Raw genomic sequence first — 15123 nt, 5'->3', positions numbered from 1 at the left:
TGCGTGTCCCTTACTAACCGCTACCGTCATACCGTTTGCTCACAAGTTTGCCATCAGAGAAACGAGCTGTGGGGAGCAGCACACCGTTTGTATTCAGCCTGTGTGAGAGGCAGCAAAGCAGCAATCTTGTCTTTGGAGAGAGACAATGATTCCACAGCTGCCATGTTGTGCACACAAATGTGCTGCAGGCATCAGTCCTGAAATCTGTCACCTTGCTGTGGCGAGTTGAAAAATGCGGGAAGAATAAGATACATTTAAAAAGAGATCGTACCGAGGCTGTTTTGATTTTGCATGCACGCGACGTGAATGTAAAAGCCTGCTTGCGCTTTTTCATCCTCCCAATGCGCCCGCAAGATAGACAGAACGCTAAATCAACAAACAAAGAGGTTGCGCCCGCTTGATTACGTATTTAATCATTTGATGTCGTGATGACAAAACTTGAATTCCCTGTGTAACTCTCATAACTTTGAATAATGTCTATTTGCATTATCTTTTCACCCATGCAGTCTTCAGGCTTCCCTTTCAGGATTATTTTTGTGGCATTCCAAATTGTGCATATGACTTGGAATCTCTTTGAAGGAAAGAAAAAAATCATCACGTAAATCGATGTTACATTATCGTTGCAGATTTGTAAAATTCTATCAAAATTTTTGGTATTAAGTGCCCGAAAAATGCCTGCAGATGAGTTTTGAAGGTTTACCGTAACTTCAGTAATCGCTAATACTCTCTTTCAGTACTATTTTTTTGTTTCTTCATTGATTTTTGAAGGGACTTCCAAGCAGGGCACGCTATGATTGTCAGAGTTGAGCAAACAAGCCGCCTTTTAAAATTAATTGTCTTTTTCTCCTTCTCAGTGAGCAGAGAGGGGAGGGGTGAGCAGTTTCGCACGGAGGAGGAGGGAGAGAGCAAACACAGATCTTTCTTTGCTCTATAATTAATGTGCATTGTCATAAAAATAAAAATAAATGAGAAAACAAACAAAAAATGGTGACAGCAAGGTTCTGGTTAGCCCCGAGGACAACATGAATGGTCCAAGGATCAGTTCTAAAATAGTTCGATAGTGATAAGACACTGTGTTTGTCTTTATGTGGTAAAACGAAAAAAATAAAAACAAAAATTGGCTAAAAATCAATTAATAGGTCAAACTCTAAATATTATGATCATCTATTTTTTTTTCAATTTAATGTGTGCAAAACTTTGCTTCAGCTGTGGTTGTTTTTTTTTTTTTTGGTGCTCTATAAATAAATAAAAAAAGTTGAGTTAAGATAGTGCTCAAATCCTCAAAACAGGTCACACGCGGCCAGCACGTGTACAACCATCCATGTCTAAGCTTCAACGACAGGCGAGACAGAAAGCCATCACGACCGGCGCAGGGTAAAAAACACACGTAAAAAGTCATTATTTCCTGCACGCCACCATCTCCATTTTAATAGGCCAGCTCCGCCCCAGCGCCGCATTACAGTCAAGACTCCAGCTTTTTAGCTTAGTGTTCTCCGTGATTGAAATTCCAAGTCAGCCATCAATCTGCATTATAGACTGGTTTCCCCTTGTCTGGCGCGGGCTAACTGAAACAGATTGAGACAGCTCCCGCTCGCTGCATCGCTAATGGCTGCCAATGAAAGGCATCTCTGTGCCGGTGACCCCGAATGCGGACCGGGATCAGCGACGGGGAGAACGCGACTCAGTATAAGGAGTCTCCTCGGCGTCGCTCAGCAGTCAACAGCACAGCATCCTCTATCGACTTCACGTTGCCCAGAAATAGAATCTAATCTCTAGATGCAAACGGGCCACACTTCTCCTAATGGTTTACCATTATGTGCCTGGAACCGAGCCCAAAGTCGAAAAATATATCGGCGCACGCCCGGGCCGGTATATTCTTTGGTCGTAATAACGTCCCAATTATCTTCCACGGTGGTGCCGACACAGGGACGCTTTACACAGAAACGCCTCGCCCAATAAATGATGCTCACCTCTGACTTCTCATTATTTTATGTCGGGTAATAACCTGAGTGCAGGGCGTAAAAAAAAAAAAAAAAACAAGCAGTGCTTTTCAAATGAGGCGGAGAAAAACGCAAACGTAACAAAACATAAAATGGGACCCGAGACATTCCAAGACTGTCTGACTGCACTCCAAAGCAACAAGATGACACGATAAACCGAAAGCAGTGATTCTCAACTCGTGGGTCCTGGACCCAAACGTGAGCCATTTTGGGTGGTTCAGCGGACCGCTAGTAAAAAATGACATGATTTGTAGTCAGATTTTTATTCACAAAACGAAGCTTTACATTTACTCGTGATTATCACGCTCGAACGTGAAGTAAAAACTATACATAGAAAATAGAATGCAGAGGCGGCAATAGTACACTTAGTGTAAGCGCTGTATGAAAAAAGATTCAAGTGGAGTTACTGATTTAATTTAATTGCTTAAGGAGAAATAAAAACATACTCGGTGCTGTGTTAAAAAATAACGGTTGTTTTTGTCACCGTGGCCTCGAGTCATTCATTCCCTGGGTGGCATAATTGACGGTAAATTGATTACCTAAGACCCACACTAATGGAAAACCAACTCGGCGCGTTGACACCTGCGGGAGGCTCAGCGATATTTCCTCAAACATCTCAAAGGAAGATCGATTGATTGAAGGTCTTTCATTATTTTGTGTGATGATGATGTCACCCATGATATCATGCTGGGACACAGTTGATCGCGAGCAGGCCCTTTAAGAGGCTTTTGGAAAATTGAATGGAACACTTTTGAAAGCAGTTGTGGAAAATAAAACGCACATTGTGACTGTGCTTCGGTTTGCTTAATGCTAACACACAATGCAAAACGTCATAGACAGGGTAATAAATAGCATCGACAGTCGTTAGCCTTATAAGCAAACGAGTATTTGAACATAAACAGCGCATCAACATGTCTTGGCAGATAATATAACGATATTCACAGGCATGTATTCTTTATCTTTTGCGAAGAATGACTAATCTTACAGCAGTCGACTAAGTCCGTTATAGTATTTGTGTAAGTCTTCTTCTTTTGTGTCATGATGAAGTGCTTATACTGCCCCTTGGTGGCCAAATTGCATACAACAAAAGGATGTGCAATGAATTGTGATGGACAAACGGTTTGATTTTAATTATGTTCGGACAATATGTTTTATAAGAAACTCGTGTGATTATTTTTATTAAAACTTTCTCGGTTTTTATGTAAGAGGCGGCCAATGAATTCATAGCATTTCAATTCATTTACGTGGGGGGAAAACCCTGAAGTGTTTTGAGTCCCAAGTGTGGTCATGCAACAAATTAAATTCTAATGTCAAGGCACTTCTGTATAGGTATCATTTCCATTTGCACTTATTAGCAAATTCAGCATCAGCTGGCATCATCAAAGATAATTATTTTGTGCAACCACTTGACGAAATGGAATTTAGTAAATTCAACACCATGTTTTTTAGTGCACTCCATACCCCCCCCCCCCTACACACACACACTTTTAATTAAGTAAATTAGTTCAAGTATTTTTGTCACACGTATATATCTGTAATCTACTCATACGTGGGTGCAACCTGCCAGTACTTGTGTCACCTTTGTTTAAATAAATGATTTAATTAAAAAATCACGCTGGCTGATGCAGAATCCAGCCTCCAGCTCCTCCTCTCTCTCATCAGGAGGGGAGCACTCGTCGCCCGCACCGCCCCTCCGCACATTCACCGGCTCCACTCCACCAGGTGGATGACACACAAACGCATCACTGTTGCGCACCTCCCCAAAAATGAAGCCTATCTAACATCGTTTTAGCATGGCGCCGCGATTCGCTTTTTGCCTTTTCCTGATTTTCTCCTCCGAGTGGACGCGTGTCTTCTCCTCCCCAACTTGCACGCCGGACGTGAGGTGCAGTCCCTCGGGTCATTTGGCGCACATCAGCGCGACCCCCCGGGAGTTCCTTGGGCAAGATTTGACGCATTTTGGAGAGATTCCAGTTGGGGACTTTGTCGGATATACCGAAGGCGAAGCCAGCCCCGAAGTCGCCGCTGCGGTCGCAGAAAGTTCAGCTAAAGTCGAGCCGCAAGCGGCGTGGCAAGAAGACGCATGTTGTGCCCAAGAAGAAGATCAGACAAAACTTTCCCTCCCTGACGACCGAAACGATTTGGACAGCGAGGAAAATGGGGATGATGTGGATTCAACCGCGGATGAGGACCCGAGGAGGAGAAGCGCGAGGGGCGCTGAGACTTGGGCCGATTTGGGAGACGATGGCGCGCACGAAGTTCCGTACGCCGACTCGGTGGACGTCCAGCTGGCCAGCTCCACCTTCGCCCTGGCCGGGGACACCGCGCACAACCAGGCGATGGTGCACTGGTCGGGCCAGAACAGCAGCGTGAGTGTCCGTTCCAGACGCGCTCGGAATTTACGCACGGAAGTGTTTTGTTTTGACGCAGTATTGGGTGCTCACTTTTGGCTCGTCTTGACACTTTTAATGGAGAAAGAATCATGTGCGCTTGTTTTAAGAGGAATTAAACGTTCGGACGCTTCTGGATTGTATTTAAAATAGCACGTTTGTCAACTAGTGTTTCCCAGCCAAAACGTGTCACAGTGAAAAGAGTCGCAAAATTTGGAAACACATATTTGAGCTCGAAGAACGCAAAACTACAACAAATAAATGAACGCCTGTCTGACAGTGTCAATCAAACAGAGTTCTTAATTGGAGGTGTTCCTAATGATGTGGACCATGCGTGTTAATTCTCCTGGGTGAAGACCCTTCGATAATTCAGTGACGTCCATTCAGTCCATGTGATTATGCGCTTTTAATAATTCAACAGGCCACTTGAATGAAAGCGAGGCGTTTCAGTGATGTTGATGGTCCAAAAAGCTGCCCTGTAGCCTCTTGGAGATTTTCGCGCCAGTAGAGGAGCTCAGCTCAAATCAATTCAATAGATAAAGGGCTGCTCGTGACAGTCGGGCTCAGCGGAATAGGTTTCTGCTCTTTTCTTCCTCTTCTTCTTTTTTTCCGAGTCTTCGGTGTAAGGAAACCAAGCAGCAGAATCAGGGCAGCAGGTCCTGGTAAACCCCTTAATAGACTTTTCGTGTACACTGGTGAAAAGGGCACTAGGTTATCGAGGCCTCTTCAAATATGCATGAATTTGTTTTAAGGCATCTTTCTCGCTTACAAACTGACACGGCCTCGCTAGATACAGTCTGAGACGGACCATGTTGGTTTAAAAGCGGAATCGAGTTGGAAGGCTATGTTCGGTGATTCTCAAAAATGTTCACGCCAATAGCTGAAGTATTGGAAAAATGAGGCAGCGTAACAATATATTTTTTACATACGATGCTCTTGCTCTCAAGCTATTGTTATTTTAAGCAATTTTAAATACCTAAATAAAAACATGCGTACTTAACTCATTCACTACCATTGACAGCTATAGACGTCAAAGATCCATTTTAACTGGGCTGGCAGTGAATGAGTTACGCAAGATATTTCGTTACTGTAGCGCACCTTATTTGGGAGTCAGTCAGTCGTCTTTCAAGAGTTTGAAGTTATTTCAATCCATTGGAGGCAGAGAAGATTCCCAACTAAATTCCATAAAAGTTGTTAGTATTAAAATAAATGGCAAACACACTTTGTCATTTTATTCAGAGCACCATGTGAGTCTTCTTTTCATTTCCTTGAATTGATGTTATCCGAGACTGAATTTTCGACTTGTATCGGATCTCATTAGAGTATGTATTATCTGGAGATTGGAGCAGTGCTAGCTTTGTTGCTCGTCTATTAAAATACTATTTGCGTGTGCAAGTTCAATTTTCACCCCGCTGAAGGGATGATTGCTCTTGATTTTTTAATTCTCCTCTCATCATTTCAAGGTAGTGTTGCGTGTGCACATCTATCCTGTTGCTCACATCCAGTGTTTCCGTTTAAATACATCCAATGAGATCATAGTCGCTGCGGTAATCAAACAACATGCTTGAAGGTTTCACAAGCGAGCTAGCAGAAAACCGAGAAGACGCATTTTCTTTTTTTTTTTTTTTATTCAGAAGTGAAATGTTTAATGGAGGGTGGAGTGAGTGCGGTGGGTAGGTTGGTTGAGGCCCCGCCTTAAGCATAAATGATTTACCAGCAGCAGCGCATTTCATTGCTTCTCTTGCCAAAAGGGCGATTCTCATCCATCTCAATATTGAGCGGATCTCAAAAGCTTGTGGCTTCTTATAAACTTTCATGTCAGCATATTTTGATGGGTTTATCCATCTTTTGGCTTCTTTATCATGAAGGTATAAAAAAAAAAAAAAAAAAATCTTTTTGCTTGCCCCGAGCAACCCTGGAGGAATCTCTAGCCAGATTTTAATAAGCTGCCTTCATCTTTCAGCTTTAAACATTCAGGAGCTGTTCAGCTCCTCAATTACTGTGCTGAATTTGAAATGGTCTGTATTAGAACCAATCTTGCCGGCTTCCTCCTCAACTCAGCTTGACGTCTTGTGATGTGATGGAGTCAGTGTCACAAAGTGTAACGCTAACAAGGCTGAGAATCCTAATTTTTTTTAGTTTTAGTGCAACTAGCCGCGTTCCGAATGCCGTTCTGACCCATTCCCACCTGTCTCATTTGCTACGATAAGTCGGTTTGGTGCTGTTTCATCATCAAAAGCTGCAAAATTGCCCTTAAATAATGCAGCCTTTGTATTTTTTAGTAGCCTTCTTAAGGGGACTATTACATCTCATTATGAATCTGTTGTGCCATTTTTTTCATATGGTTGCTAATTGAAATAATTCCACTTTTGTCAATAGATTTAAGGTATCGGTCTTCATAGAGACTGCTGATATCAGTCACCGATACTTATATTTCTCTGTAATTAATTTGATAACTTTATTATTTTGAGCAATTAATGCCTTTAAAAATGCATTTTGCCACTTGCTGTCGATTAAAAATGTATATGTTTTATAAAGAATGCATATTTCTAGTTTTTGGTGATTTGATGGAGTTTAAAAGTTCAATATTTTAATGCAAGGTAAGCCTTTTCGAGCCAAACTTTTACGAGTCTTGCACGGACGGAACGCTCCAAAACACATCATATCTTGACTTTAAATCAGTCAAAGGCCAAATGCTAAGCGATCGATTCTCATGGCTCAGCAACAAAGTTAACAGCTACTGTCCAACAAGGATGAACGATCACTTAAATGCTAGGCGGAAGGGATGTTTCCGAGCGGATGCAAATGTCAGGCGGCAGTTACCTCCATGTTGAACCCTTCGCACGTAGCCAACATTTGACTCTTCAAGAACATGCTTGAAAGGATGTCGAAAAGCAATCAGCTGGCTAGGGTGATATATGGCAGCGCGTGAACTTTAGTCTTACATCATCTCGGGAAGGCAACTTGGACGGTAATGAGGGCTGACATGGAGGAGAGTGACACTTGGCAAGAGGGGGAAGATGATTCTGCTGCACATTTGCCAGTTTACGTAAAAGGGAACTCACCAATTTGTTTCTAAATATACTAATTGAAGATAATTGCTGAAAATGTGAAAGGGGAGAACTCCATTATACTTAGCTTGGTGCGTATTGCCATTTGGAACATTTCTACCACTTCAGTCTTTATTTAGCTAGCTAGCTGTTCGTACACCACACAAATACCCAAGGTCAGAATTCACAAAACAAGTCGGTGATTAAAAAAGACGGAAAAAGACCAGATGATGAAGTGTCGTTAATACATAAAAAAGTACAAATTTGTTTTAACTGTCCGTAAAACCAATCCCTGGTTTAATAACGTTATTTTAAACCAAGATCTTGCTAGCGCTAGCTGAAGCGTTGATGCTATAAAATCATGTTAGCTGACTAAGAGAAAATATTAAATTAGCCGTTGATAACAACAGAAAAAAGATATAGCTAACCTCTAGGCTATTTGTAACGATTGAATAAACACCCGCCAAGCACGACTTGAAGTATAGCCACTGACCGAAGGAACCGGCCAACTCACACCATCGATTTGCGAGAATAGTTTTTTTTCCCCCTCTCTCCTTCTCTTTGTCACAGCAAAGTTGGCTATTTTTTTTTTGTCTACTGGCAAAACTCCAGCCATAATAATATGCAAATGATGTGCAAAACCAGATTGAATTTTAGGCAAACAAATTCAGTTGGAATGTACGATATGTAAAATAGATGCCAAGCCTTGAAATGAATCAAGCCTCTGTGCCTTAAGTTATTTCTGCTTCCTTTGCTGCTCCTGCCCGAGACAGCAATGCGCATAAAGCTTTATAGATACAGTGACAATGATATACATTCAGCTCTCTGCGCTAGACAAAGAAAAATACTACATGCGGAATATGATTAGTGCTAAACATATGCAATGTTAAGTAGATTTAAAGCACAATGAAGTGCAAGAGGCTACAAAGAACATCTCAGCGTCGCGCCGAGAATCTTTTCAACAATACAGTATGGAAATATACTTGTATGGAAACAGTCATTTTTTCTCCCCTCTCATTAGCCAATTAATTGTAATATCCCAGCATGCTAAAAACAGCGCTACGACATAACCAGGCAAAGCCCGTTTATCTCCAAGTGCCTTTAGGGGGAGATGATGCATAGGTTTATCCAGTTAATTCTTAATCAGCTTCTTATTATTTTATGCTTCTCACCTTCCCTGCTGTGAGCAGATCCCTCAGACTAGTGGAAGCTCATGGATATATATGCACACAGTACAGACGGCCTCTCCGGGTGTCTTTGTGATGGACAGGCTGGAGAGGGTTCCGCATCAAAGACACCCAAAAAGGAACAAGTTTATTCATTGATTCACAAAGTTAGGTAATCCGACTCGGCGGCCGCGGAGAAGACAACGGGAAAATAAAGGGTGTACTTTTGTCGGCGGGGATCTGCTTTGAATTAAATAAAAAAGCCGCTTTGGAAACAGCGGTCGGCCGAGCTCAGCTGCGGAAAGCCACCATGCCTTCCTGCGGCGGGGTTCCCGAGCATTTCGCCATCTTGCAGCGTGTGTTGTTTATTGGCAAGCTGTGTTACCCTCAAAGGGCCCTCCCGCTTCTGTGCTGAAACCCGAGCAGATAAATTCCATAAAATCAGGTTTGGATGATTTGGCTAGCAAGTAAACTGTCAAGCATGTGCTGCAGTGCTACACTCAGCTCTGTGGGAAGTAAACTTGTCTTCTTGTTGTGGGTGTGCGTTTTAATGATGCTCAGTGTTCTCCAATGTTTGTTACATGAAGTATTGCCTTGAGATGAAAGTGTGAATACTATGTCCCCATTGGAATGAATGGGAATGCCGTTAATCCGTTCCAGCCTCTCCCCAAAAAACAACAAAAATGACTGACTTAGTAAGCTGCAGTAATATTTCAAGCTCGACCAGTCTGACTTTTTTTAGGCCAATGCTGATTAGGATATTTGGCAGAAAAAATATTCTGAATAATTGGACAAATAATTTAAAAAGTATGTTATCAGTAATAACTTATTTTTGGGCCCCTGCTTTAAATGTTATTGTTGTAATTGGACACTCAGGTAGAACATTTGTTTTAAAATACAGATTTTTTAAATGTCTCATTTAAGATAATCACAGCAGAAGTTATTTTTACCTTCTATAATTTTCACTATGTCGAGCTGATTCTTTGTAGCGAATGAATCTAATGAACTCTCATGGCGCACTACTCAGGAATCACAGTCAGCATCTGAGTGTGCGTCAGAGGAGCCGCTGTATCATAAACTAAAAAGTCTAAATTGTTTTTGTGCCACGCTAACTTCTAATTCAGTATATTTGAATTTCTGCTAGACAGGTGGTCCAGCCAGGTTAGCGAGAACTTGCTGTTCGGCTTGTTTTTTTAACACTACTGTAATGATGTTCATCAACGCCTTAACAAAATCTGCTCTCGCCAAGATCCAGATGCGACCAATTTAGCGTACAGTAATTTCCATCCAGCTGACTTTGCAAACGTAGGCGCTGTGGGCAGCGTGCTTCACTTTGTCGGTCTAATCTGGCCTGAACTGATCAAGCCTCCCTGGAGCAGGATAAAGTCTCCACACTCAGCAGGTTGCTTCATCAACTCGCCGAGGTCCTCATTTAGAGGCGAGAAGCAAACAGTTTCGGATGACTTCTCAAGCGTGTTTGCGTTTGGCGATGCTGCTTTCACTTGGTTCGCCCATTGAAGCCAGACTATCAGTCACAAGCAGCCGTAGTGGCGTGGACTTCTTGTATTGCTGCTTATTATCTTGTTTGTGTGCAACCCACTGGGTGCGCTTTGTACTACACTCCCCTCCACAAGAAACTGGAACAGTGAGGCCAATTCATTTACTTTTGATGTCGATGAAAACAACAACCCAAAAAAAAAAAAAATGCCGGTTTGACATCAAGTAGAATGAAGTCAGGAGTCAACAGAAACATTTTGCTTGCCAATTTAAAGAATGAAACAACTGCCCTGTAGCGAGATAACACTCTGCCAAAACAAGTGCGCATCTGGGGAACGATTGGAAGGTTCTACTATGGCCCGAGTTAATCAACAAACTTAAAGAGGATGGCTGGATAATTAATTTGTCAAATGTACTAGAGTGCAATTTTCAAAAAAGCAAAGACTGCTTGTATATTTATATATTTAAAACCAAAACACTTATAATAAATCAGATTATTGTAATACAGAAAAAATGGTGAGAAGAGGATCTGGGAAAAAAAAAAATCTCATTAAATTGCAATATTGAGGGGAAAAAATATAATCTGATTATTTTTCAAAATCGTTCAGCCCTACTGAGTCCTCCTGAATGATCCCCGCTAAACAAAGCAAATACCCTCACTTACGTGCTGTAATAATCATCTGCTAGCTTAATGCTAACAAAATGGAAAACACCCTTGACATGCTAATATAAGAATGACAGTTTTAGAACCCTTAGTTTTAATCAAGTACAATATTATAAGTGCTTTTTTTTTAGTTGCCCTAAAGCGACCATATATAACAAAAAGCACACTAACGGTGTACGGCTCCAATGCAGAAGATATATTGCATATAAAAAATATCAATAAAAATGTCTTACTGTTAATTCTAATTTACAACTTGATTATGAAACCTATTTGCATGTTGGGCATCATCGTGAAGCTGCACCCCCGCATCAGCTTTTTATTGCCGTATCAATACTTTATTTTCTCCATTGCGACATTGTGAAGTGGCTTCATAATTCATGCTTGCGCTGACCTGCTAACAAAAAAAAAAAAGAAAAGCACAGCGGGAAAGCGTGCGAGATCAAAAGAGTGCTTCAATAGAGCGCCGTGTTGAAAATATCACCCTTTGCTAATGATTGGATGTGGTAATGTGCTCGACAAAAGTCTCCAATGTTCCACTCAGGTGTTATTAAAGTGCATTAGGAAATGTGCTGCTGGTTGGGTCTTCATTTCGAGGACTGTGCTTTCATTTTCATGTGATCATTTGATTGGAGTTTCATTCAAATAGACAATGTGGCCCCCGGTGCTTCGTTGATGGTCACATCCTTTAAAATCGCATTTAATATATACTTAACGTTCAACGGCCAGCCATTACCAAGCAGGATGATGTTCCAATGTTCTATATTGGCATTTCAAGTGTTCCGGTAATTATTTTGTTTAATCTTATAATCATAACAAAACTTTAAAGTGCCAAAAATTTAATTAAACCAAGCTGCTGCGCGTTAACTATGGCTCAATACTGGATTGATCGTATCAAAGTCGGCCCAGGCTTGATGATTGATATTCCAGCTCTACATGTTTTGTCAATATTGTCTGTGATTTTATAGTTGGATCTTGCAGAATTGTCATCTTAGGGTAATAAGTAGAAGCCACAGTAATATCTGTAATATCTCAAACTTTTCATATAATGTAGGCGGAAATATTGATCAAAAATGAAAAAGAAATTGTAGTCGCAAGAAATAAAAATAAAAAATCCTGGAAACAGATTATCTGTGAAAAACGAAAAAAAAAATACTGTTATAAGAATGTAAAAATATGAGAAAAAAGCTGTGACAATATTCACACTGTTCACTCCCACAACGGCGCAACCGCCCATTTCAACCTGCGTCCACCTATTTAAATACTAATGAAAAGAAAACCCCACCTACCCTCTTAGATTTGCATTTGCAAATTAAGGCCCAAAAAGTTCCAAGTAAAAAAACCTGTCATAGCACATGCACCCCAACACGCAAGGCCCCGCTAAATATTTGTCTTTTTTATTAATATTCCCGTCATCAATGCCCGCTCTGATTGCTTTCGTGGACTCATCCATCTGTTTAATTTCACTTGCCAAACGCGATGCCACTTTTATTGATGAGCCAACTTCATTCCAATGGCTGATAAGAGCGGATCAGTGGCTTACTGGGAGTTGTAATGAATTTTAATAGGTTCACCATCTCCGCTTTCATTTGTCACAGGTGTTCATACTCGACTAATAGAAGCGAGACCCCCATTCCCCCACAACAACACCACCCACCCACCCACGCCTTGTGCTTTATTGATAACCAAACGTCGCTCATTCTTCTCCCCGCGCAACACCTCCATTTGACGCTAGTCATCACTCCAGCCTAATCCCTTCAAACCTCCATTAAGCCTCTATTCATTCCCGTGTAATGACTGCGGTCGTCCCAGTGCATTTCACCTCCAAGGTTTAAGATTTACAAAGGATTAGAGAGCAGCGAATGTATTTGCTTGCTCGTGGATGTTGGATAATCCAGCGGATATGTTGATGATAGCGCACTTGAAAGGGCGGCGCGCGTAACAGGGTCGTGAAAATATGACACCTTTGTTGCAAGGCAAAAGGGGGGAAAGACGAGCTCATAAATAAGACATCGGGTTTGAATTCGGTGCCGTGCCTGTTGTGTTGTGTCGTTCCATGTCGCCGAGCTGCTTCAAACACCTGCTTCTCCCGCAAACATCTACAAAGTGAATAATGCATCGGCGCATTGATGTGTTTAACATCCCTATGCCTCCCCCCCCCCCCCTGTGAAAGTTTCTGCTTATGACGCACACAAGTGACATTTGGCTGGATTGCACCCTAATGAATGCAGAAAAATAAATGACACACTTGTGGGGGGTTTGAATGATTTGTCCTGGCGCGTGACTTTTTTTTCAATGAGCGTGACTTGTCCATCAGGGAGCAACACAGGGGGAGGATGGAAAGGGCATTTTATTGGAAGTGGGTTCCCACTGTTTTTCATGTGTCACTTGAAGCTTGGAAAAGGCTCCAGGCTTCAGTTCTGAATGCTTGAATTCTTGTGCTGTGCTATACACATATAAATAATTCTACTCTTGATTTATACGTTCTTAAAAGTGCGAAAAGTAGCCCAAATTGGGTGAGATGGCTAACCCAACGCTGGGGTTAAAAAATTTCTCTCACAAATCAAGTTTTCAAACGTAATGATATAATATGTACTATATTTCATGTAGTTCGTATTTATGAATAAAGCAACAGGTGGAAATGTAATAGCTGTAAATTACAATGCATAGGTAAAAAAAATAACTTTAATTGGTCAAACCTATTTTCTGGGTTGTGTTAAGATTTAAAAAAAATATTTTTTTGTGGCTGTAACCAATTATTGACATTTCAGTCCATTTCATATTGATTTAAAACGCAAATAAATTGAGTGAAAAATCTGGTCAACACTTTATAGACATCAAATATAGGCTTATAAATGTGTAAATGAAGTGCAAAAAAACAGCAAGTGCAAAAACAGACGCGTGTGCAAACGTGCAATGGAGGATGTAAAAAAGGTGTTGCTTGAGATGCTCGGCGTATTATTTATGGGAACGAATAAATAAATACTGGCATCGTGCATGCGCTATACGTTCCAGAAATGATTCTTTAAAAGTTGAGCTTGCTTAAGTAAATAAAAAGAGTTACAAGCTTGTTTCTTTACACAATCACTCATTGGTCTCGAGTGGGACATCACACGCTCTCCAAACAGTCGTAACACTTGATAATCAGAAAAGAGGAACACGAAAGAAAGAAAGGAAGCGGAGGAGGCACAATGGAAGGCAACCCAGGAGAGCGATGCCATCAGCAGATTTTATGATTGCTCCGCGCGAGACGAGTCCCCGCTCCAGACGTTAATTTGTACGAAAAGGTGAAGGGCAACGCGTCGACGCACCGCCTCCGTCTTACTTTTGAGACTTTCTAACGACTGGTGGAGGGAAACCGATGTGTTAAAAATCGCACCGACTTTTTTAGCCTCTTCCTCCTCCCATGCCGACAAAGAAATGTCGGCCATTTGCAATTTATTCCCATTAATGTCGTAAGTAATGAACAAGGAAATGGACAGCTTTACGCGGCTATAAAATAAAGGCTTGTGCATCCCGTGACAGCTTTTATGATGCTTTACTAAAAAAGATGTCCCCGATATTTACGAGGCCCGCTGTCTATGGCGCTTGAATAATGGTGTCGTTGCGGTGACGACACCAATGGATGACATTGTAACAAAAAGGGCCTCCGCTCAAATATGTGTGTTGTGTGTTTCTAGGTGATCCTCATGTTAACTAAATACTACGACTTCAGCTCGGGCAGAGTGACGGAAAGTTCTTTATGGAGGTAAGAGCGATTCCAAACGGACCGATCAATTGGGTCAAAGAGTTGGGTCCAAAAGGGACGGAACCAGTGGCGGGTTATAATGATTAGTTAGTTTTTATATTGCCTTGACTTTTTTTCGTCAGTTAATTTCAATGAATTTCTCGAGCAAGTTTGTAATTTTTATTTTTTTTGTTTGATTTATTTGATTTTTTAAAATTTATTTTTATTACCTTTATCGCAGATTTGCACATTTGCTAATTTCTTTGAATATTTTTTAAAAAATATCAATTTTTTCCTCAAATTTTTTTTTTACACGTAAATGGAGTGATGCAGGCATGCGCCATGCTGCTTTCTTTTTTTCTTCTTTTCATCCATAAAGTCAAGTACAAAAATGTCCCCCCGCAAGCACAGTAATAATAATTCTAGTAATAATAATGAGAAGTCACCCCCTCTCTATGCACGCTACACGGGATCGTCTTGTTTATTTTGATAATTAGAGAAATATCCATTCATCTAGCAAATTGCTTGCTGAATTCTGCCGTTGCAATTTTCCGCCTGCCTGACATGCTTAATGATAGCATCAGCATCCGAAGCGCTAGGTGTTGCTCCTTCTCTCTCCCCTTCACCGTTTC

The 15123-nt window shown here is 41.2% G+C and overlaps 1 protein-coding gene across 3 annotated transcripts in view; it reads left to right on the top strand.

The window, feature by feature from the left end:
- Window positions 1–15123, top strand: part of LOC125978247 (VPS10 domain-containing receptor SorCS1) — a 58817-nt gene that overhangs the window by 21735 nt on the left and 21959 nt on the right. The window contains exons 1-2 of one of the 3 annotated variants that reach the window (XM_049735421.2): window positions 3651–4369; window positions 14445–14512. In XM_049735421.2, coding sequence (XP_049591378.1) covers window positions 3794–4369; window positions 14445–14512 — 644 coding nt within the window. In that variant the 5' untranslated portion in view covers window positions 3651–3793. Of the gene's footprint in view, window positions 1–3650; window positions 4370–14444; window positions 14513–15123 lie in introns of those variants that run through there. The other 2 variants (XM_049735420.2, XM_049735422.2) reach the window with 2 other exon arrangements.

The sequence above is a fragment of the Syngnathus scovelli genome, chromosome 12 (genome assembly GCF_024217435.2).
Source record: "Syngnathus scovelli strain Florida chromosome 12, RoL_Ssco_1.2, whole genome shotgun sequence".
NCBI lineage: Eukaryota > Metazoa > Chordata > Actinopteri > Syngnathiformes > Syngnathidae > Syngnathus > Syngnathus scovelli.
This window is presented reverse-complemented; position numbering and strand designations above follow the sequence as displayed.